Here is a 25,864-nt window from a genome sequence, read left to right on the forward strand (position 1 = left end):
TCCCTCTCCCTCAGCCCTCCACCACTCCCTCTTCTTCTCTTATCCAGAACGCGCGCCTCACTACCGGGGGTCTCTCTCTCGCGCGCGCGCCTCTCCACCGGGCTCGTCACTGGCCCGCCCGATGCTCGGTGATGAGGCGTGCATGAGAGAGAGATTCCCGGAGACCTCCCATTTCTGTGTCTGTGCTGCCACCGCTGCTCCTCCCCGCTGCTTCCAAGCAGCCCTCCGCTGCTCCATTTCTTCCCAGCACCATGTGCTGCCCTCTGACCGACAAGCTCTTGCGCATGCGCAGTAGAGCTGCTCTCTACTGCGCATTTGCGGCACGTCGGTCCAAGCCCGTTTATATGGTAGATCCCTCTTTCCCTTCTTTCCTCTAGCCAGCACATTTTGAGTTCCTTAAGCCTTTCTGTGCAGGGTTTGTACAATTTTGGTCACCCTTCTCTGAACATCTTCTGTAACCCACTGTTTAATTGAAAACTGGTAGTGCCTAGGATTCCTGCTTTGTTTCGTGGAATTAAAGTTCAGCCTGACATTTGAGCCCCCTGTATGAGAAAGTGATAGTAGCATTCAGTTGCTGAGAGGAGATAAAAGAGTCAGGATATAGTCGTTCTAGTTATCACTGGAAAAAAAACTTTTTTGTGCTTACTCTGTCCTGCATTCATTGTCTTCCCTTCCGTACTACATAGATGGAGAAGTACTAGGAGTGGGATTTATTTGCCACTTATAGAGCTCACTGTAGTGTGTCCCTGCAACAGAATGACCTTGCGGAGTGAGAATCAGCTTTCAGGAACTAATTTCAAAATCACTGTGTATCCGGATGCTCAGTGCCTGATAAATTCCCCACTTCAGATCTCGTCTGCTCAAGAAGACCAGCTTAGTGGAGATCAACCCTTTCAGGCTGCTTGGGCTTTTAAGATGCCCAAGCAGCCTGTAAGGTGTTGATCTGCATACAGTTACTACTTCAGTTCACTTCGCCATGCAATTTGTAAAGAAAACTTCCATTAATCACAGTTCCGCAATAAAGTGACAGAATTATTTCCCAAGAGATGATGGATGCATTACAAACTGGCAATAACTCGTCTGAAATTTAGTAAAAATGTACATCGGTACAGAAACTACTTTGATGCTGAGGTTTATGTTCACTGTTGTTTTAAATATTTTTTCCTTCTTTAAAGATGAAGTGGAGTCTCTTTACTTGGACTCACCCTGTTGGGTTTTTTTTAGTCTTGACTTGTGGAATAAACTAAAGTGCCTTTTGAATTTTGGACTAGCATCAAGTGTCTGCCCAGGGATTCGTCGAGTAGCTAGTTTTGTTTATTTTTACCATTTTGTACCACCCATGGTTTGAGACTTTTTATAGAACTCTCTTGACCTTTCATCTTGCAGCAATGTCCTTACAAAGGAATGGCCTCCGGATTAAACAACGTATTCTATATATGAGGGTCTCTCACTCATGACCTTTTTTCTTCTGTTCCTCAGTAACAGTGCTTCATGCTGTAGTATGAGATACTCAAATTTGGTTCCTGGTTCCTGTTTCTGGAGCCAGGGCTGGTGCTTCCATTAGGCAAATAAGGCTGTTTTCTAGAGCACCAGAGTTTCGTGGGTAGCAAAATCATGCCAGCACAAAGCCCAGGGGAGTGCTGTGCCAGAGCTCATAGCACCAAAAAAGAGAGAACTATTCTGGAGCCATTGTCATCAGTAGGAGGGAGTGCACTGCTAGAGGTAAGTTGGGAAGTGGGGTGTCTGACCAAGGGTTCGCCTATGTGACCAAATACACTTGCACTGACCCTGTCTGGAGCCAGCTCGGTTAGGATAACCTATTGAGTATACAAATCTAAGGAGTGAGGGATTCTATCACTCTAGAGTGACACCAGTTGGCTGATTCAGGAATGAACTTATACAAGATTGTGAAAATTATTATGGCTCATGCTTCTCGGTCAAAAGACTGAAGTGATGGGAATAAATTAGCAGGAGGACAGAGAGGGAAACCCTAGACAGCCGAAATACAAAAGCTTATGACAGCCTAGCCACAGTTTTGATCTGATACAATTAAAATGGAAGCACAGAGGAGTGGGAGGAAGTTGTTGGGCAAATAAAAGAACTGAACTGAGCTGGGTAAATCCAAATCAATTAATAAAATTCAGATCTTGAAGTGAACTTAGTCAATTAGGAAATCTGGATAAAAAACAAACTGCAATGAACCCATCCAAGCCAAATCATGCCTGACTTGACATCTATAGCCCACTGTCTAACATGAAAACACTGCTAGTCTTTCATCTATTTTGAATTATCTTCAATATAAAGCTGTTAATTAAAAATAAATAAAGCACTTTTTACCTGTCATTATCTTACCTCTTGATTAAGAAAACAGTACAAAACAGCTACTATAAATCCCTGGAAAAGAAAAAAAATCAATAAATAACTAAAACATGTAGTGATTTTATGCCATAATCCCAATGGTATGAGTTTTAAGCAGGAAAATGTAAGTATGATACAAGCCATTGTATAGCAAGTATATATGTGACCTAGGAGGAGCTGCTGCCAATAATTAATTTCTAAAAGTAAGAAGGTGCTTAATTTATGCTTTTTTTCTACAATATATTGTACATAAGCAAAACAATTAAATATGGGCACAGTTTAAAAGAACAGGAATGTATTTATTTATTTATTTGGGAACACATGAATTGCCTTATAGATTACAGTAAATCCCTCAAATCAATGTACATCAAACAGAACATTCAGACATCAAACTGGAAGAACTATTTAAGAACCATTAAACAAGGGTTAAAAAAACCAGGACAATAAACAGGACAAGAAATGGAGGCAAGTAGAAGCAGCTTGCTGTTGGTTGGCTCTATGCCAGGTTAGGTGGACACCTGAGTTCTGAAGCCTTTTATTCATTTTCAGTTGAAATTTGAAATTCACCACTTTGAGATAAGTTCTCAATTGGGAAGAAGTTAGGTGGTGCTGAACAGAATATCTACTGTATTAGGGATGTGAATCGTGTCCTCGATCGTCTTAACGATCGATTTCGGCTGGGAGGGGGAGGGAATCGTATTGTTGCCGTTTGGGGGGGTAAAATATCGTGAAAAATCGTGAAAAATCTAAAAATCTAAAAATCGCAAAACCGGCACATTAAAACCCCCTAAAACCCACCCCCGACCCTTTAAATTAAATCCCCCACCCTCCCGAACCCCCCCCCAATGAGTTAAATAACCTGCGGGTCCAGCGGCGGTCCGGAACGGCAGCGGTCCGGAACGGGCTCCTGCTCCTGAATCTTGTTGTCTTCAGCCGGCGCCATTTTGGAAAATGGCGCCGAAAAATGGCGGCGGCCATAGACGAACACGATTGGACGGCAGGAGGTCCTTCCGGACCCCCGCTGGACTTTTGGCAAGTCTCGTGGGGGTCAGGAGGCCCCCCACAAGCTGGCCAAAAGTTCCTGGAGGTCCAGCGGGGGTCAGGGAGCGATTTCCCGCCGCGAATCGTTTTCGTACGGAAAATGGCGCCGGCAGGAGATCGACTGCAGGAGGTCGTTCAGCGAGGGTTCCGGCGCCTCGCTGAACAACCTCCTGCAGTCGATCTCCTGCCGGCGCCATTTTCCGTACGAAAACGATTCGCGGCGGGAAATCGCTCCCTGACCCCCGCTGGACCTCCAGGAACTTTTGGCCAGCTTGTGGGGGGCCTCCTGACCCCCACGAGACTTGCCAAAAGTCCAGCGGGGGTCCGGAAGGACCTCCTGCCGTCCAATCGTGTTCGTCTATGGCCGCCGCCATTTTTCGGCGCCATTTTGGAAAATGGCGCCGGCTGAAGACAACAAGATTCAGGAGCAGGAGCCCGTTCCGGACCGCTGCCGTTCCGGACCGCCGCTGGACCCGCAGGTTATTTAACTCATTTGGGGGGGGTTCGGGAGGGTGGGGGATTTAATTTAAAGGGTCGGGGGTGGGTTTTAGGGGGTTTTAGTGTGCCGGCTCACGATTCTAACGATTTATAACGATAAATCGTTAGAATCTCTATTGTATTGTGTTCCATAACGGTTTAAGACGATATTAAAATTATCGGACGATAATTTTAATCGTCCTAAAACGATTCACATCCCTATACTGTATGTCTTCTCTAAGACTGGACTGCTGCCATGTGAGGAGGAAGTGATTAAGTACCTTACAATAGGGGTTCTCATTGGTAGGATTGGCGTAATAGGTCAGAATTAAGCAAGACTGGTTGAACAGCCATAAAGGTTACTAGCTGCTAAGAGTGGCCTCAAGGAAGGTGTGGTTGAATAACCATGCTTTAGTTTTTTCCAGAAGATGAGGTAGCATATTTCACAGCAAATGGGCTGTGGGACCTTGTTCTAGAGTTTGGGAGCATAGCAGCTAAAGGTTTTCTGTCTTGTGATAGACAGTTTTGCAGTAGTCAGAGGAAGGGAGTGAAGAAGGGCCATCTGTGAAGAGCAGAGCTCTCTAGAAGGAGTATAAGGTATCAGGAGCTGTGAGAGATATTCTGGACCAGTTTGTTATACACTTGAAGGTGGGTCAGAGAATTTTGAATTTTATCCTGTCTTCTAGGGCAGGGGTCCCAAACCACCAGTCCGCGGACCGGGACCGGGCCGTGGGAGTTTTTTGCCGGTCCGCGGCGCCGTGGCCCCGCTGCTCTTCCTTCCCTGCTGCCGTTGCCGCTGGGCTATCAGCACGTTCAAGCCCAGCGGGAACGGCAGCGGTGCAAAAAAAAAAAACAAAACCTGTAGCATCCGCGGCTGGCCTTTTCTTCTTCCCGCGCCTGCCCCCCCCCCCCCCTCCGTGACCCAGAACAGGAAGTGATACGCGGTGCGCGGGAAGAAGAAAGGCCGTGCCGCGTGATAAAATAGCAGCGGCCGCTGCAGCATCGGCCCCCAAGCTATTGCAGCAGCTGGTAATCGGGAAAGGGGAGAGCAGCAGGAGCCTCCCGCGATCAATGGAATTCTTCCTTCTTGGCCTGCGGGGGCTGGAGGAGGAGGAGCAGCTACCGTTTGTGCTCGGGGGGGAGGGGAAAGGAAGTGAGTGAGAGAAAGAGAGAAGCAGGCAGCCAGCATATGTGTGATTGACTGGTCAGAGAGCTTATGTGTGTATGTGAGAGACAATGAAAGTGATTGCTCAGGGAGATGACTGATGTGTATGTGAGAGTGTGAGACATTAGTCAGGGAGGTGACTGATGTGTGTGTGTGAGAGAGAAAAAGCATGGAAGTGAGAAGTCTGGGTATGTGAGAAAGCATGGGCGTAAGAAGCCTGGTGTTGTGGGGGTGAAAGAAAGCATGGGAGTGAGAAACCTGGGTGAGTGTGCATGCATGAGAGAGAGAGACTGCTTGGTAAAGTGACGGTGTGTGTGAGAGAAAAAGACTGGTGTGTGTGAATGTGAGAGAATGTGATTCAGGGAATGAGAAGCCTGTGCACGTGGAGAGTGAGCATGGAAATGAGAGAGACTGGTGTGTGTGTAACAGAGAGAAAGTGATTATGGGAATGAGAAGCCTGTGCATGTGAAGAGAGTGAGCATGAGAGTGAGAAACCTGGGTGTGTGTGAGACACATCATGGGAGGGAGAAGCCTGTATATCTGAAAGAGAACATGGGAGTGAGAGACTGGTGAGTGTGTGTGAGAGAGAGAGACAGAGAAAGTGATTATGAGAGTGAGAAGCCCATATATGTAAGTAGAACACGGGAGTGGGAAGCCTCTGTGTGTGTGTATGGCATGAGAGAAACTGTTCAGGAAGGTGACTGGTGTGTGTGTGCCAAAGACTGTTTGGGAGATGATTGGTGTGTGAGAGACAGAAACTGGTCATGGGGGCATGACTGGTATGGTGTGTGTGTGAGTCATGGGCACTAAGGAAGAGGACCATAAGTATAGAGTGTTTAAAATCATGAGAGGTCTAGAACGGGTAGATGTGAATCGGTTATTTACTCTTTCGGATAGTAGAAGGACTAGGGGACACTCCATGAAGTTAGCATGGGGCACATTTAAAACTAATCGGAGAAAGTTCTTTTTTACTCAACGCACAATTAAACTCTGGAATTTGTTGCCAGAGAATGTGGTTCGTGCAGTTAGTATAGCTGTGTTTAAAAAAGGATTGGATAAGTTCTTGGAGGAGAAGTCCATTACCTGCTATTAAGTTCACTTAGAGAATAGCCACTGCCATTAGCAATGGTTACATGGAATAGACTTAGTTTTTGGGTACTTGCCAGGTTCTTATGGCCTGGATTGGCCACTGCTGGAAACAGGATGCTGGGCTTGATGGACCCTTGGTCTGACCCAGTATGGCATTTTCTTATGTTCTTATGTTCTTCTACTGCTGCTTCTGGTGTGTGCCACGGCCTGCAGGGAAGGGGAGTAGGACAGCTGCTGGAGGGGGTAAGTAAAAGTGGCTTTTTAAGTTTATTTTTCTTGACTGCCATTTTAATTGTGCGATGTCTGCTTTTTTGAAATATTTTATTGGTGTTTGGAGAATGTTTAATAGTTTTTATGAGTTTTTAATTGTTGGATGTTATTCTGTTCATAGCTGTTTTGAAACATTTATTCTGCTTATTAGTATAGTTTTACAATTATTTCTGTGTGGGGATCTATAGCTGCTTGCTTGTTCTGTTTTCCTAATAAGAGGTGTTTTGGTATTTAGGACCTGATTTAATATTTGTAGTGTTGCCTTTTCATAGATAGGGTTGCTCCTGTTTGAGTGTATTCCATAATACAAGTGTAACTGTGTGCAGATTAGTTTATGTGCATTACTACAGATCCTGGGAGTATGTTAGGTCGGTTCTGTGTCTGTTACCGAGATGAAATATTTTGCTAGCATGTAAGCGTTTGTATCGGTCTTATTTGTTGTGTTTTCTTAAGAGGACATGCATTGGTGGTAAACTGCTGTCTTTTCATAAGTAGGGCTATTGAGCCTGGAAGTAGAAGGAGTTTGAGTTACTGTTACTGAGATGACACCAGAACCAGAATATCTTTTTTGTAGGGTGAATTGTATGGGGAATGTCATAATTCTGCTTTACATCCATTATTGTGGGTCAGGGGGGTTCCCGTGGATACAAACTGTACTTTTACATCTAGCCCCATGACGATCATGGGTCAGTGTGCCATGCATATGAGAACCTATGGTGAGTTGAGTCACATTCACATTATAAATGTCATAATTAAATGATAAGTGTGCACTAAAATCCAACCCCCTCCATAACCCCGCCCTCATATGACCAAAGCCCCGCCCCTGCCCCGCCCTGCCGGGCCATGGAAAAATGGTCTTGCTTGAAGCCGGTCCCTGGTGCAAAAAAGGTTGGGGACCACTGTTCTAGGGGGAGCCAGTGTAGATCATATAGGATAGGACTTATATGGTCTTAAGATTTGGCGCCTACCAAGAGTTTGGCCACGGTGTTTTGCATGAGATGCAGATGTCTCAACTTGGTCTTAGAGATACCATTTAGTAAGGTGTCGCATAATCTATCCAATTGGCGATTTAAGCATGAATGATTGAAGCTAAGTTATTGCAATTGAAGTAGTGGCATTGTTGTCTAATCCGGAAGAAGTGTATGAAGGAGTCTCTCAATAAATTGGTGATGTGTGATGTCATTGATAGTGTGTGGTCGAGTTGGACCCCAGGCTTCAGATAGATTATTTTGGTTGGAGGGGGGTGGCTTAGCCAAAGGAGTTCCAATTTAGAGAGGATGAGTGAGTTTGTGCCTGTTGAGTCATTGGGCTATTGCTGAGAGTCATACATAGAAACATTAGAAAAGACAGCAGAAGAAGACCAAAACAGCCCATCCTGTCTGCCCAGAAAGCTTTCACACTTTTTTTTTCTCATACTTATCTGTTACTCTTGGCCCTTAGTAACCTTTTGGTTCTATTTACCAGTGGCGTAGCCAGAATTGATTTTTTGGGTGGGCACAAGGTTAACATGGGTGGGCTGTAAGCATGCAGGTCTGAGATCTACTAGTTATTTTTTACTGATAAATAATGCCATGTACTGCACCCTAGAATGGCTTTCTAAGTAATTTGCAACAGCCATTATGCATCATGTATGAAACTTTAAAATAATTTCTAGCACTTACCAGCATTAAAAATACCTTATTAATCAGAATTTATTTTATATTTATTGCAGTTTATAAATGCACAAGTATAGAAAACAATCAGATCTAATCATGTAATAAAACAAAAATTAATGTATTCTTTCATGAACCATCTTTGCAGAAAACCAGAAATCTTCATAAATACAATAAAATATAATTAATCATCAGAACAGGTGCAGCACAGAGTTAGGGCAATTCACATTACAACTAACATGAAAAAAAAATTCAAATTCTGGTGTCACCTCAGCAAAAAATAACCCTCCACTGCTATTTTGTGAAGTAACACAAACTCTTGCAAAGAAAGAGGCAGCAATGCAAATACTACACCAGGCCCTAGAACATTAATACATCACCTACGGGAGTAACAGTACAAGATGGACTACTACTACAGAGAAACTACACACTAGCAGAAATTCTGCATTTCTGTCACACACAGGCAAAACTGAGACCGACCCTTACCTAATATAGAAATAAGAGACTATAAATTAGAAACAGAAACATGCAGATAAAACCAAAATAGAAAGCCTGAGAAACTAAAATTTCTGAACAGTGGAATACTTAAGAAAGAGAAAAATACAAAAATATAAGAAATACACATTCTCAAAGATGACATATTTAAATTGCTCGTAATAATAAGGCTAAAGTACAACAGATTATCAACAAAACAAATCACAGTAAATTATGTTTTTTTGTATCATTAAGTAGACCTCATACATAGGCGTAGATGTGAATGCTATTCAGCATAACGCTTTACACCAGTAGTATAATCATGGGTCAGAAATGAATTTTATATGCTTAGTGAGTCCAAAGTGAAAAGAGTTCAAAGTTGATGTAGCATGACATTTCTCATTGTATTCATTGTTGCAGAATTTCTTAATGCATCATAGTAATGACAACATTCAATTTCTTAAGATAATGTAGGAATGTGAAGAAACGCATTACTTCCATGTTGGTGAAAATGCCACGAAAATCATCTCACATACATTCGGCTCCTTGATGAAGCAGATGCCGAAACACGGTCCTTGTCGGGCTAGTACACCTCGAGCCTTGTAACATCTTTAACTCTCAGGCGTTTCTTCACATGCAAAAAAAAGCTAAGTAGCTACATTATCTTAAGAAATTGAATGTTGTCAATACTATAATGAGGCATTATTATATTCTCTGTTTTATTCTCCATTCCTTTCCTAACAATTCTTAGCATTCTTTTTTATTTCCTAACTGCTGCCACACACTGAGGAGAGGATTTCAACTATTATCCATGATGTCACCTAAATCCTTTTCCTGAGTGGTGATTCCTAATGTGGAACTTTGCATTTTGTAGCTATAATTTGGGTGTTATGGTTTGTGGGTTTCGTGGACCCTTGGCCCAAGGTGGGAGTTGTTACCATCTGTGGGGAGGAGCCCCACAGGTCCACACAGCTGGGAGGCAAGGTCTGGTACAGCAGGAGCTCTAGGAGAGAAGCTGTGGGAAGGTCCTGAGAAGCGGGGTGAAAGGCACAGCAATGAGGGACCTCACAGTAAGCTGGTAGGCTGGAGAGCAGTACCTGGGCAGAGACCTCCAAGAGGGTGGTGCTAGGTAGGCCCGAGGAGCGGAAAGTACGAGGCAAGGAGCACAGGAGGTATACTGCAGAGGCAACCCCGAGAGGTGGAGCTGTGTAGCAAGGGAGGTACTGATGCAATGACGTAGGCAACCCTGCAGAGCAGGGAAGCCTGAGTCAGGTCTCCAAGTAGTGACATAGATAACCCCGAGAAGCGGGGCAGTACCAGCTATCACCGGCGTTGAACATAGCACTGCCCCAAGGAGCAGGGAAGCACAGACAGTCTCTGGAGTAGAATGTAGGCACTGCCCCAAGGAGCGGGGAAGCACAGAGATAGGTCTCCCAAGTGGTGAGGGCATATCAGAGGCAGCCCCGAGGAGCAGGAAGCCGGCGGGTAGAATTCCTGGAAGGCGCAGGGCTAGCCCGAGGAGCAGGGGAAGCCAGGAGACCGAGGCTCCGGAGAGAGCGCACACAGGCCCCCGAGGAGCGGGTATCTGAGCTAGGGTTCTGGATTCAAAAAAGGTCCGAGACAGCCACCACAAGTCCAAGGAGACAGGAGCTAGTAGACTAGCGATGGAACTCATTGCCAAGTCAGCCAGCAGGGCTTAAGAACCCTGACTCAATGATGTCATCAGTCAGGGACGCCCCTGAGGTTCCCGCCATAGCAACTTCAAAAGAGGGCGCGGTGGCGTGCACGCGCACCTAGGAAGGCCTGGATTAGCGTAGATGGCGCTGGCGTCCTGGCCGTCATGAGGGACCATTACATACACAGCGGTAGAGGCTGGCCCCCGCCGCAAGCAGGCCCAGAGAGGGAATCAGGACAGTACAAGATGTGAGTAGACGTGGTCGCAGCCATCTGCAACTGATGGTTATAACATTGGCTTGCTCATCTCTACGTGCATCACTTTGCACTTGTCCTCATTAAATATTATCTGCCATTTGGATGCCTAGTTTCCCAGTCTCACAAGGTCCTCTTACAATTTCTCACAATCCTCTTGTGTTTTAACAACTTTGAATAATTTTGTATCATCAGCAAATTTGATCTGTATCACTTTTTAATTTTTATTCCCATCTCTAAGTCATTTATAAATATACGTTAAAATGGGCAAGATTCTGTCGGTCAGACCGGCACGTCGGTCAGAGCCGCTCTCTTCTCCTCTCTTCTCCACAACTTCTTACCCTTCCTACTTACTCACTCATATCCTCTTCACGTTTCCTTCCTTCTCCTCTCATATTCCCTTTTCTTCCCCTCTCTCCTCATCCACAACCCCTTCCCTCTCCCTCAGCCCTCCTCCACTCCCTCTTTTTCTCTTCTCCACATCTTCTTACCCTTCCCACTTACTAACTCATATCCTCTTCCCTTTGCCTTCCATCCCCTCTCATCGTCCCTGTCCTTCCCCTCTCACCTCATCCACAATCCCTTCCCTGACCCTTCCCTCAGTCCACTCCCTCTTATTCTGTTCTCCAGAACACGGCCCCAGATCAGCGACAGCAGCCTAATCCACAACCCATTCCCTCTCCCTGAGCCCTCCTCGACTCCCTCGTATTCTGTTCTCCAGAACGCAGCCCCAGACCGGCGACAGCAGGTTTGAATGTGGCGCGCACGCAGGAGTAACTCTACCACCCGGGGGCAAGCGTGCGGGGAGGACTGAAGCAGCGCAGACACTTACTTCCTTCCACGGCTCCCAGTCCTTGCAGCAGGTGTCAATTTTTTTCCGGCCTTCCGCTTTAGTGTAGCGTGGATCAAATGGAAAGGAGGCGTACACCGGCGCCGGCGGTGTCGGGCCAGAGAAGGGAGAAAGAGAAAGTGCGAGGTGGCAGGGCACATCAGCCAGAGCTGCCGCTCCCAGCTGCTCTCTACTGTGCATTTGCGGCACATCGGTCAAGTCTCATTTATCTAGATTGATTAAAAGGCAGTGTTCCCAGTACAGATCCCTGAGGCACTCGAGTATTCACCTTTCTCCATTGAGAAAACTGACCATTTAGCTCTATTTTGTTCATTTAGCCTCTCTGCAATGGTCTTGTCATCCCTTAGTGCCCCTTTTAAACCATGATCATCTAATGGTCCAACTGACTCCCTTGCAGACTTTTTGCTTTGAATATACCTGAAAAATGTTTTATTATTTGTTTCTACTTTCCCAGTGAGCTTCTTTTCAAATTCTGTCTTTACCTTCCTTATCAATGCTTTGTATCTAATTTACCAGAGTTTATGCTGCTTCCTGATTTCTCCATTCAGACCCTTTTCCATTTTTTTTTGAAAGATGTCCTTTTGTCTAGAATAGCCTAGACAAAAGAGCCTCACCTTTTAACCATTCCAGTAGTCATTTGGCCTTCCTTCTACCCTTTTTAATGTATGGAATATATCTGATCTGGACTTTCAAGATTTTTTTTTAAAACTTCCATGCCTGATGTAAACTCTTAACTTTTACAGTTGCTCCTTTCATTTTTTTTCTTACTGTTTTCCACATTTTATCATAGTCTCCCTTTTAAAAGTTAAATGATATCACATAAGAGCATAAGCAATTGCCATACTGGGTCAGACCAAGGGCCCATCAAACCCAGCATCCTGTTTCCAACAGTGGCCAATCCAGGCTACAAGTATATGGCAAATACCCAAACACTAAGTAGATCCCATGCTACTGATGCCAGTAATAGTAGTGGCTATTCTCTAAGACAACTTGATTAATAGCAGTTAATGGACTTCTCCTCCAAGAACATATCCAAACCTTTTTTAAACCCAGCTACACTAACTGCACTAACCACATCCTCTGGCAACAGATTCCAGAGCTTAATTGTGCATTGAGTGAAAAAGAATTTCCTCAGATTAGTTTTAAATGTGCTACTTGCTAGATTTCCTTAGTGTCCTCCCTCAAGTTATCAAATTAAGGGCTGGATTTTCTAACTTCGCAACATTTTGTGAATCACGTGGTAACGGGGGCCGGGGGAGTAAAGCGGGGGGCGGGCCTGTGAAAACCAGCAGCGATCACACCACTGCAGTGTGATCGCTGCCGGCTTTCGCACCCAATAGCGCCATCGTGAAAGGTGGTGCTATTGGGCGTGCTACTGGCGGTGATAAGGGACCTTACCTTTTCACCATCAAGAAAGTTTCCGTAGCATCCGCCCTGACAATGCCCCGACTCCTCTTCCGGTGCTGACGCCTCCCCGACTACGCACCGATATAGGCATCGCACGCGAAAAGGGACTTTTCACGTGCAAAAAGTCCCTTTTCACGTGCGATACGGTTAAAAAATAACCCCCTAAATTTGGTCATGCTATGATAACTATTGCCAAGTGGTCCCAACACTGTTAACGCACCAAATCATGTTTTCCACTCAGGATTAGTCTAAAATACATTCCCCTCTTGTCGATTCTTGTACCAGCTGCTCCATGAAGCATTTATTTCATCTAGAAAGTTTACCTCCTTAGCATGTCCTGATATAACATTTACCAGACAATACTGGGGTAATTGAAATCACCCATGATCACTGTGTTGCTAATTTTAGCTTCCCTAATTTCTGTTAGCATTTCATTGCCTATCTGTTCATTCTGGCCAGATGAACAGTACTATGGCTCCACTGTTATTCTATTTCCTTTATAAAATATAATTTTTATCCATAAAGGTTCTACAGAACATTTTGTTTTCTGCAGAACTTTTAACCTGTTTGACTGTAAGTCCTCTTTAACATGTAGTACCACCCCTTCACCAATTTCATCCATCCTGTCATTTCAATATGATTTCTACCCTGGTATCACAGTGTCCCATTAGTTATCCTCCTTCCACCAGGTCTCTGAGATGTCAATTATATCTACCTCTTCATATAGTGCTATACATTCTAACTCTCCTTATCTTATTTTTTTAGTCTTCTAGCATTTGTATACACACATTTCAAAGTATATTTTTGGTTTGTATTAGAACCTGCTTATCAATTGACAGGAGTAATTTGGAATTTTCTGCTGTCTCTGCTCCTTACATAAGGTACCTGGGTTACTTTATATATTGACCTTTGTATTTCTAGACTCAATTTTAGCTCAAGACAATTTAAAGCATTTATTTTCAAGTATAATAAATAAGATAACAAATGTAGTATGATAGAACTTTAACATGCATCCTACCCCAATAGTTTCTCTATCAAAATTAGCTAGCGTAAAATATGCACATTAAAAATCCACATATATTTTGCCACTGTGTAGGCTACTTGAAAATAGCCAATGCCCAATAGGCTTATGGAGGATTTAACATTAGTTCTGATTCAATCATGTTTCTAATTGGTGGCATTTACCTTGCCTATGGGAAAAAACTAGAATATCAAACTGAGCTTTTGTAATGAAGTAACATAGTACAGCACCTGAAAAGATCCCAAACACAGCTCCAAATAGATCCGCATTTCCATTCTGTCATGTTCTGGCAGAAAGTTGAAGACAATGTAATGTGTCCCAAACAATGGTATAAGGAGCAGAGTTGACTTGGTGAGACGTCTGTTGAAAAATTAAATTAAAAATAAAACTAATTTTCTTAATATGCAAAATGATTGACACTGGAAGGCAAGTTTTTATTTAAATGAAATGTGCTTGTCTTCTCATTCTCTCTTATTTCTATTTTAGACATGTGCAGTGGCAAAATTTCTATTAAGTTTGTTAATTCATTTTAAAGATCATCTTCATTTATTTGGTTTGTTTTAAATAAAATATAATGGGGCTGATTTTAAAAAAATACGCACATATCTTTTAAAATCCACAGTTGGCGCGTGCAAGGCTGTGCAAAATCGGCAGCCTGTGCGCGCCAAGCCGCGCAGCCTGCCTCTGTTCCCTCCGAGGCCGCTCCGAAATCGGAGCGGCCCCGGAGGGAACTTTTTTTTTTGTCCCCCCCACCTTTCTCTCCCTTTCCCTATCTAACCCATCCACCTGGCCCTACCTAAATCCCCCCTACCTTGTTCGATGGAGTTACGCCTGCCGCTGGCAGGTGTAACTCGCGTGCGCCGGCTGGCCAGGCCCCGACACAGGCCACTGTGTCGGGGCACTCATCCATGCCCCCGGACCACCCCGGACGGCAGACATGCCCCTGGACACAGCCCCGGACCACAGACACGCCCCCCGGACCACCCAATTTAGCAAGCCCCGGGACTTACGCGTGTCCTGGCGCGTGAGTGCCCTGCGCGCGTAAATCCTTCCGGATTTACGCGCGCAGGGCTTTTAAAATCTAATCCAATGTGTTTATTCATTTTATTTATTCATTCGTTTACCATTAAAGTCAATGGGAAAACTACTGCAGCCTATTTTGGGCTCCAAAATTGGGGTTTTCTCATTAATTCTAATGAAATTCATGGGTAGACATTATCAGGAGGGGAAAGTACTCAAAGGCAACTAGACTGTGGCAAAGTGAATAACCTAAGGCATTGTAAAGGGGCAATGGAGAGCAGTGGCTCTCCATTGCCCCATGGTTCCTTGGAGAGCAGTGGCAGCTGCTCTCCAAGGAACCATGAGAGTAGCAAAGAAGCAGCAAGAATGGGAAGAACAGCCAAGGCTTCAAAAGAGGATACCAACAACAGTAGTAAGAACCCTCAAAGACAGCATGAGAGGCAAAGTAACATCAATAGTGGCATCAACATCCTAAGGTACTTTGAAGGGGGAACAAAGCAGAAAAGGTGGCAGAAAAAAACTCAAGGCATCAATAAAGGAACAGAGTAGCATCAACACCTCAAAGCACCATGAGAGATGCAAAGCTGCCCCACACAGTAGCCAGAACATCCCAAGGCAAAGTTACAGCAAGACATAAAGTCTATGTATGGCAGTATTTCTGAGTGGAAGAAAAACTCCGAAGTTGTACGATAAGGGATACCACAGCAATGCAGAGTAGCATGGGAGTTATATGTTTTCCTGTTGAAACACTTGCCACTTGTCAAATGCATTACAAGAGAATAATATGTCATCAGTATTACTTTTATGACATAAGCTTTTATTCCATTCCCTATTTCAACTTGATTTGCTGCTGGGTGAAATTTTGGGATTCTTGAGAAATGTGCTTTCCGATTCAAACTTTTCTCAAAATCAGAACATAACAATGGTCTCTCATCAGTGTGGCTTTCCTGGTAATTTGTGAAGTTTGCTTTATTAAGAAACCTTCTCCCCTATTCTATACTATCTGTAGCTGAACAGTCTCTCTTCCCTTTGTTGATTTTCTGGTGTTGCATTAGTTTCTTCCTATGAAACCTTTCCCACAATTAGTACATGTAAAAGGTCTCTCTTGTACATGTTTTCTGTTGTACCTGAATTTCTTCCTTGTGAATTAGGATTTTTTTAGAATGAAACACCCCAGTATAACCAAGAAAAGCAAGTTTGCTTACTGTAAAAGATGTTTTCTATAGATACCAGGATGAATTTGCCATGCTTTCTGGAGTGACATCCTCTGAGTGGTAGGGGGCAAAGCTTTCTCTTAGAATGCAGAACTTTGCTCTGTGTGATTGTACGGTGGTTTTCCACATGATCATATCTTCCCCTCAGTTGAAACAAAAGCTGAGGCAATACAGCAATGCAAAAAAAGGAGGCTATCCAGGGAGGAGGGTGGAGCTGTATGCCTAATTCATCCTGCTATCTACAGAAAACACCCTTTACAGTAGAAAAATTTGCTTTTTTTTCCGTCGATAAGCAGGCTGAATTAGCCATGCTTTCTAGGAGTCCCTAGCTTATGGTTACTTTGAGTACATACACAGTCACCTGATCATTGAGGACATGTGTTTTTGAAAGGATATCAGTTCACGCTGGTACTGTGAGCAACATGCCCAGTTAATGGACAGACGACCTCCCATGGTATGATGCAACACTGATGAACCCAGCAAGTTATCTGAGGCTGACTGCTGGTGGAGGCAGTAGTGAGATGTAAAAGTGTGGATAGACAACCATGTTGCTGCCCTGCAGATGTCCAACAAGAGTACATTGTAAAGATGTGCAATAGAAGCTTCCATGGCTCTAACTTGATGTGTTTTTACTGAGCCAATTAGCTTTGAGGAAAGGGACGAATAGCAGAACTGAATACATTGAGTTATCCAATTTGATATAGTTATTTTTGCTACTGGGACCCCTGTTGCATTTAAGTTACTTGACACAAATAGACCATTCAGTTGTCCGAGTCCTCTTTTTTAGTAATTAATTCAAAGAATACTAATGATACATTAGAATTAGGGCATCCCAACAGTGAGGTTCCATTAATAAGAAAAGTAATCCAAGTGCTTGTAATTAAAAAGTCACCTGAGCTAAAAGATTCCAATTTATCCCTATCAATTAGAAAGCAGAATGAAAATACAAATAAAAAACACACTTTGAAATGTTTGTATGCTAATGCCAGAAGTCTAAGAAATAAGATGGGAGAATTAGAATGTATAGCAGTGCATGATGACATAGCCTTAATTGGCATCTCAGAGCATGGTGAAAGGAGGATAACCAATGGGACAGTGCTATATTAGGATACAAATTATATCGCAATGACAGAGAGGACCATCTGGGAGGTGAGGTGGCATTTTATGTCCGGGATGGCATATAATCCAACTGGATAAAGATTATGCATGAGACTAAATGCAGAATCAAATCTTTATGGGTAGAAATCCCTTGTGTGTTGGGGAAAAATGTAGTGATAGGATGGCCAAGATGGTGACACGGACAGTGAAATGCTAAGAGAAATTAGGGAAGCTAACCAAATTGGTAGTGCACTAATAATGGGAGATTTCAATTACCCCAGTATTGACTGGGAAAATGTAACATCAGGACATGCTAGAGAGATAAAGTTCCTGGATGGACTAAATGACAGTTTTATGGAGCAATTGGTTCTGGAACCGACAAGAGAGGGAGCAATTTTAGATGTAATTTTTAGTGGAGCACAGGATTTGGTGAGAGAGGTAACGGTGGTGGGGCCGCTTGGCAATAGTGACCATAATATGATCAAATTTGAATTAATGACAGGGAGGGGGACAGTAAGTATATCTACAGCTCTAGTGCTAAACTTTCAAAAGGGAAACTTTGATAAAATGAGAAAAATAGTTAAAAAAAAAAACTAAAAGGAGCAGCTACAAAGGTAAAAAGAGTGCAAGCGGCATGGACATTGTTAAAAAAAATACCATCTTAGAAGCACAGTCCAGATGTATTCCACACATAAAGAAAAGTGGAAGGAAGGTAAAACGATTACTAGCATAGTTAAAAGATGAGGTGAAAGAAGCTATTTTAGCCAAAAGATCTTCATTCAAAAATTGGAAGAAGGATCCAAAAGAAGAAAATAGGATAAAGCATAAGGGCTGTCAAGTTAAATAAGACATTGATAAGACAGACTAAGAGAGAATTTGAAAAGAAGTTGGCCGTAGAGGCAAAAACTCACAGTAAATACTTTTTAAAATATATCCGAAGCAGAAAGCCTGTAAGGCAGTCAGTTGGACCGTTAGATGATCGAGGGGTTAAAGGGGCACTTAGAGAAGATAAGGCCATCATGGAAAAATTAAACAATTTCTTTGGTTCAATGTTTACTGAAGAGGATGTTGGGGAGATACCCAATCTGGAGAAGGATTTCATGGGTAATGATTCAGATGAACTTAACCAAACCACAGTGAACCACATACACACATACAGTACATGGGTGTGCTGTGCACTGCTGAGTACTGACTGACTTCCGGATAAGTGGCTGAATACAAAAGTTGCCATTTAGATGGATAACTTGTACGTTACATAACAATAAGTACCAATAGTACTTAATATTCAATCACACAATCATCAGGATGCCTGTAATATAATTGACCTTCATACTAGGCTTCGTCGTATAGTAATCAAACTTTTAGACTCAGCCTTTTATATAATCATCGGTCACTTTTATACAATAGTTCAACTTTTTAGAAAACATTTTTTAAATGCAATAATATCAGTGTTTTTAATTCCAAAGTGATTCTGCACATCTTCAAATGTTAACACTGCATATTTTTTGTAAATACTGAAGCCTTCATGTCAAAAAGCCAAATACGGTACCATGTTTCAAACGCGCATTCCTTTTCAAGGGCTCAGAATCAACGTCTGTAAGACAAAATATCTTGAATAATATTATGGTTATAAGTGATGTGAGAAAGAAACCCTTATCATACAAGAGAGTAAATGCTCAGTAGAATCTATATGGGTAGAAATCCCATGTGTGTTGGGTAAGAGTATAGTGATAGGAGTATACTACCGTTCACCTGGACAAAATGGTCAGACAGATGATAAAATGCTAAGAGAAATCAGGGAAGCAAACCAATTTGGCAGTGCAATAATAATGGGAGATTTCAATTACCCCAATATTGACTGGGTAAATGTAACATCAGGACTTGCTGGAGACATAAAGTTCCTGGATGTAATAAATGACTGCTTCATGGAGCAATTGATTCAGGAACCTACAAGAGAGGGAGCTATTTTAGATTTAATTCTTAGTGGAACGCAAAATTTGGTGAAAGAAGTAACGGTGGTGGGGCCACTTGGCAACAGTGATCGTAACATGATCAAATTTAAACTAATAACTGGAAGGGGGACAATAAGTAAATCTGCAGCTCTAACACTAAATTTTAAAAAGGGAAACTTTGATTAAATGAGGAAAATAGTTAGAAAAAAACTGAAAGGTGCAGCTGCAAAGGTTAAAAGTGTTCAACAGGCTTGGACATTGTTTAAAAATACAATCCTAGAGGCGCAGTCCATATGTATTCCGCACATTAAGAAAGGTGGAAGGAAGGCAAAATGATTACCGTCATGGTTAAAAGGTGAAGTGAAAGAGGCTATTTTAGCCAAAAAAAATCCTTCAAAAATTGGAAGAAGGATCCATCTGAAGAAAATAGGATAAAATATAAGCATTGTCAAGGTAAGTATAAAACATTGATAAGACAGGCGAACAGAGAATTTGAAATGAAGTTGGCCATAGAGGCAAAAACTCATAATAAAAACTTTTTTAAATATATCCAAAGCAAGAAACCTGTGAGGGAGTCGGTTGGACCACTAGATGACAGAAGGGTTAAAGGGGCTCTTAGGGAAGATAAGGCCATTGCAGAAAGACTAAATGAATTCTTTGCCTCCGTGTTTACTAATGAGGATGTTGGGGAGATACCAGTTCCGGAGATGGTTTTCAGGGGTGATGACTCAGACGAACTGAACGAAATCACTGTGAACCTGGAAGATGTAGTAGGCCAGATTGACAAAGTAAAGAGTAGCAAATCACCTGGACCGGATGGTATGCATCCTAGGGTTCTGAAGGAACTCAAAAATGAAATTTCTGATCTATTAGTTAAAATTTGTAACCTATCATTAAAATCATCCATTGTACCTGAAGACTGGAGGGTGGCCAATGTAACCCCAATATTTAAAAAAGGCTCCAGGGGCAATCCGGGTAATTATAGAGCAGTGAGCCTGACTTCAGTGCCGGGAAAAATAGTGGAAACTATTCTCAAGATCAAAATTGTAGAGCATATAGAAAGACATGATTTAATGGGACACAGTCAACATGGATTTACCCAAGGGAAGTCTTGCCTAACAAATCTGCTTCATTTTTTTGAAGGGGTTAATAAACATGTGGATAAAGGTGAACCGGTAGATGTAGTGTATTTGGATTTTCAGAAGGCGTTTGACAAAGTCCCTCATGAGAGGCTTCTACGAAAACTAAAAAGTCATGGGATAGGAGGCGATGTCCTTTCGTGGATTACAAACTGGTTAAAAGACAGGAAACAGAGAGTAGGATTAAATGGTCAATATTCTCAGTGGAAAAGGGTAAACAGTGGAGTACCTCAGGGATCTGTATTGGGACCGGTGCTTTTCAATATATATATAAATGATCTGGAAAGGAATACGACGAGTGAGGTTATCAAATTTGCGGATGATACAAATTATTCAGAGTAGTTAAATCACAGGCAGACTGTGATACATTACAGGAGGACCTTGCAAGACTGGAAGATTGGGCATCCAAATGGCAGATGAAATTTAATGTGGACAAGTGCAAGGTGATGCACATAGGGAAAAATAACCCTTGCTGTAGTTACACGATGTTAGGTTCCATGTTAGGAGCTACCACCCAGGAAAAAGATCTAGGCATCATAGTGGATAATACTTTAAAATCGTCGGCTCAGTGTGCTGCAGCAGTCAAAAAAGCAAATAGAATGTTAGGAATTATTAGGAAGGGAATGGTTAATAGAACGGAAAATGTCATAATGCCTCTGTATCGCTCCATGGTGAGACCGCACTTTGAATACTGTGTACAATTCTGGTCGCCGCATCTCAAAAAAGATATAGTTGCGATGGAGAAGGTACAGAGAAGGGCAACCAAAATGATAAAGGGGATGGAACAGCTTCCCTATGAGGAAAGGCTGAAGAGGTTAGGGCTGTTCAGCTTGGAGAAGAGACGGCTGAGGGGGGATATGATAGAGGTCTTTAAGATCATGAGAGGTCTTGAACGAGTAGATGTGACTCGGTTATTTACACTTTCGAATAATAGAAGGACTAGGGGGCATTCCATGAAGTTAGCAAGTAACACATTTAAGACTAATCGGAGAAAATTCTATTTCACTAAACACACAATAAAGCTCTGGAATTTGTTGCCAGAGATGGTAGTTAGTGCAGTTAGTGTAGCTGGGTTCAAAAAAGGTTTGGATAAGTTCTTGGAGGTGAAGTCCATTAATGGCTATTAATCAATTATACTTAGGGAATAGCCACTGCTATTAATTGCATGAGTAGCCTGGGTTCTTCTTAGTGTTTGGGTAATTGCCAGGTTCTTGTGGCCTGGTTTTTGGCCTCTGTTGGAAACAGGATGCTGGGCTTGATGGACCCTTGGTCTGACCCAGCATGGCAATTTCTTATGTTCTTATGTTCTTACTCAGACTCCATATATAGCAAATGTTGCTTACTTGTAACAGGTGTTCTCACAGCAGAGCAAGATGTTAGTCCTCACATATGGGTAACATCATCAGGATGGAGCCCAATCACGGAAAACTTCTGTCAAAGTTTCCAGAACTTTGACTGGCCCCTACTGGGCACGCCCAGCATGGCACTAACCCTGCAGCCAGCAGGGGTCCCCCTTCAGTCTTATTTTGAAAGCTACAGGCAGTGCCGAAAAATAAAATAAGAAAACGAACCCAACACCGCGGGGCGGTGGGCGGGTTTCTTGAGGACTAACATCCTGCTGTCCTGTGGGAACACCTGTTACATCAGGTAATCAACATTTGCTTTGTCACAGGACAAGCAGGATGGTAGTCCTCACATATGGGTGAGTACCGAGCTGAGGATGTCCGAAAATGCACCAAATGTACCCAACGGCGTGCAACAGGCACAACAACTGGGGTGGAATTTGGTAGAGGGCATCCTGAACCCCACCGGGCAGGCAGAAGGGTGTTGGTTCGTCATGTTGGAAATAGGTTACGCAGGACAGATTGGCCGAAGATGGAATCCTGTCTTCTGGCTTTGTCCAAGCAATAGTGGGCTGCGAAAGTGTGGAGAGAGCTCCAGGTGGCAGCCCTGCAAATGTCAGGAAGCGGCACCGATCGTAGGTGTGCTACTGAAGTCGCCATGGCCCTCACAGAGTGTGCATTAACACGGTCTTGGAAAGGAATGCCTGCTTGCTGATAGCAAAAAGATATGCAGTCCGCCAACCAGGAGGAGAGAGTCTGCTTACCCACAGGTTGCCCTAATTTGTTGGGATGGAAAGAGACAAATAACTTAGTGCTCTTCCTGTGGGCAACTGTACGGTCTAGGTAGAACACTAGAACCCATTTACAGTCGAGGGTATGCAGAGCCTGTTCCCCTGGATTGGAGTGGGGCCTGGGAAAGAAGATAGATAGTATGATGGATTGATTAATGCGAAACTCCCAAACTATCTTAGGCAAAACTTAGGGTGAGTGCGGAGTACCGCCCAGTCCTGCAGGAGTTTAGTGTAAGGAGGATAGGTTACTAGGGCCTGTAACTCACTAACCCTGTGAGCTGAAGTGATAGCCAAAAGGAAAATGACTTTCCATGTGAGATATTTTATCTCACAGGAGTGAAGAGGTTCGAATGGTGGTTTCATGAGCCGCCCGAGAACCAGATTAAGGTTCCAAGAAGGGGCCAAAGGACATAAAGGTGGCTTGATATGGAGCAAGCCCTTCAAAAAGCGTGTTACGAGGGGTTGTACCGAAATAGGGACATCCCCGACACCTTTATGGAAGGTGGCTTCCACACTGACATGCATTCTGATTGAGGAGGTCTTTAGACCTGATTCCGATAAATGCCAGAGATAATCCAAAAATCTTGGGATTGGACAGGAAAAGGGATCAAGGGACTGTGAGGAACACCATGATGTATACCTTTTCCATTTATAGGAATAAGACTTTCTTGTGGAAGGTTTCCGTGAAGCAATCAGGACACGAGAAACCAAATCTGAAAGGTTAAGTGGCTGAAGGATTAACCTTTCAACATCCATGCCATTAGGGACAAGGCCTGAAGATTGGGATGGCGTAGACATCCGCTGTTCTGAGTGATCAGAAGCGGGTCCTTTCCCAAGGAAATGTGCCTGCGGATGGAGAGATCCTGGAGTATGGAGTATTGGAAACCACACTTGGCGTGGCCAGTGAGGTGCTATCAGGATCATGGTTCCCTTGTCCTGACAGAGCTTCACGAGAGTCTTCGAGAGAAGAGGAAGTGGAGGGAAAGCATAAAGCAGACCTGCTGTCCACGAGAGGGAGAATGCATCTCTGGGCTGAGAGTGCTCGCTGCAAATGAGGGAGCAGTAATTGTCTAGTTTGTGGTTCTGAGGGGACGCAAAGAGGTCTATTTGGGGATAACCCCATTTCTGGAAGAGAGAGGTCGCTACCGAGGGATTGAGCGACCACTCGTGCGGTTGGAAGACACGACTCAGTTTGTCTGCCAAGACATTGTGCAGTCCCGGCAAGTAGGTGGCCCTGAGGTACATCGAGCGGGAGAGCGCTTCCGCCCAAATCTGTGCAGCTTCCTGACACAGAAGGAAGAAGCCTGTGCCTCCCTGTTTGTTGATGTACCACATGGCCACCTGATTGTACGTCTGAATCAGGATGACGTGATTTGATAGGCAATCCTGAAAAGCTCTGAGAGCATATCGTATTGCTCGAAGCTCCAGGAAATTTATCTGGTGTTTGGCTTCCTCTGGAGACCAAGATCCTTGTGTCTGTAGATCGTTCACATGAGCTCCCCAGCCGAGGTTGGAAGCATCGGTGTTGAGAATGAGTTGAGGATCTGGTAGGTGAAAAGGCAGTCCCCGGAGGAGATTGCTCTGCTCTTTCCACCAGGCGAAAGACAGACGGAGTGCGTCGGTGATGTGGACAATGGATTTCTCGCAATTGACGAGAAATCCTAGAGAAATTAGAGTGTGTAGGGTCAAATCCAGGGATGATCGAGCGGCTTGCTGGGTTGAGGCCTTGATTAACCAGTCGTCTAAATAGGGGTAGACGTGAACACCTTCTTTCCTGAGAAAGGCTGCGACAACTACGAGACATTTGGTAAAGACTCGTGGTGCCGATGCTAGGCCGAATGGAAGCACCCGGTATTGATAGTGCCTTGGGCCTACTAAAAACCGGAGCTATCACAATGTGGGTGTATGCGTCCTGGAGGTCCAGAGAGCAGAGCCAGTCTCCTCTTTGTAGAAGAGGTAGAAGCGAGCCCAAGGTTACCATCTTGAACTTATCCCACTGGAGGAACTTGTTGAGAGCACGTAGGTCCAGAATTGGACGAAGTCCCCCGAATTTTTTGGGGATCAAAAAGTACCGGGAATAGAACCCAAGGCCTTGTTGCAAAAGAGGAACGGGTTCTATTGCTCTTAACTAGAGAAGAAGGGAAACCTCCTGCTCCAGAAGGACAGAGTGGTCGGTTACTCTCCACACTTGTAGAGGTGGGGAGTCCGGTGGAAGAGCAAGAAAGTTCAGGTGGTAACCCTGAGCAATGATTGCTAGCACCCATTGGTCGGTTGTGATGGATTGCCACATTCCATGAAAGTGGCACAAACTCCCACTGGTATGCCTGGTAGAGGGATCAGGCTGCTGCACTCCAAGTGAAAGTCAAAAACCGGAAGCAGGCCCCGGCTGGGGAGCTGCTTGAGGCTTTTGCTTTCGGGGCTGGCAAGGCTGAGATTTTTGATAAGGCCTCATAACTCGGGACCTTGTTGGTGGGGGATAGTACTTCCTGGGGCAGAAGAATGACTTTTTAGAGTCCTTCTTGAAGGGCTGTCTAGAAGGAAAGTCAGAAGGTATCAATGAGAGTGTTTGAGGGCTCATGATGGTCCTTTAATTCAGGCACTATTTGTTGAATCTGTTCACCGAATAGATTATCTCCTATACAGGGCAGGTCAGAGAGCCTGCCTTGTACTTCTGGGTGAAGGTCAGAAGACCTGAGCCAGGCCCAGCTTCTTGCCAAAATGGCAGTTGCAGACACTCTAGTGGAAGTGTTGAAGATATCGTAAGCTGTTCTTATCTCATGCTTTCCTGCTTCAAACCCCTTGTTGACAAGGGTTTGAAGATGTTCTTGGAATTGGTCAGGCAGGGTTTCAGAGAAGTCCTGTATTTGCTTAAAAATGACCCTGTTGTATTGGGTCATGTACAGCTGGTAAGAAGCAATTCTGGAGATGAGCATGGCCCCTTGGAATACTCGTCGACCAATATTGTCTAGGAACTTGTGTTCCTTGACAGGAGGGATAGAGGAGTGTGGCTTCATCCTTTTTGCTTTCTTTTGAGCTGATTCTACCACAACTAAGTGGTGGTCAAGCTGAGATTTTTGAAAGCCAGGGGCTGACTGTAGTAGATAAGTAGTGTCAGCCTTTCTGTGTACTGGGGCAATGGAGCCAGGGTTCTCCCAGTTCTTTTTGAAGAGGTCAAGAAGAACTTGATGAATGGGAATAGAAGTGATTACTTTAAGGGCATCCAGGAACTGGAGAAGCTCCATCATCTGGTGCCTGTCATCTTGCTCCGTCTGAAGCTGAAAAGGGACCAATTCCGAGATTTCCTTCACAAAATTAATGAAAGAGAGGTCCTCTGGAGGAGAACGCTTTCTACTTTCAGTAGGAGAAGGAGGTGAAGGGAAATCATTGGTGTCTGTGGAAGTATCATCACCCCAGGTGTCATAAGAATCAGCAGGCTGACCTGTAGGATGAGAAAGGGGTTGGATACCCGAAGGGCCTGACTGAGGCTCCAAGAAAATCGAAGTAATCACCGGGGGCACCGTGGATGCCCTGAAGGGCATTGGTGCCGGCATCGAAGGCATCAATGGTGCCGATG

General features: G+C 43.9%; 1 protein-coding gene across 1 annotated transcript in view; it reads right to left on the reverse strand.

Moving 5' to 3' along the window:
* The window catches only part of GHRHR (growth hormone releasing hormone receptor), a 137,564-nt gene that overhangs the window by 41,402 nt on the left and 70,298 nt on the right, over window positions 1-25,864 (reverse strand). Inside the window, exons 11-12 of the mRNA XM_029587025.1 lie at window positions 13,964-14,093; window positions 2,353-2,394 (exon numbers count right to left, since the gene is read on the reverse strand). Coding sequence (XP_029442885.1) covers window positions 2,353-2,394; window positions 13,964-14,093 — 172 coding nt within the window. The remainder of the gene's footprint in view (window positions 1-2,352; window positions 2,395-13,963; window positions 14,094-25,864) is intronic.

This window comes from Rhinatrema bivittatum, chromosome 2 (assembly GCF_901001135.1).
Source record: "Rhinatrema bivittatum chromosome 2, aRhiBiv1.1, whole genome shotgun sequence".
NCBI lineage: Eukaryota > Metazoa > Chordata > Amphibia > Gymnophiona > Rhinatrematidae > Rhinatrema > Rhinatrema bivittatum.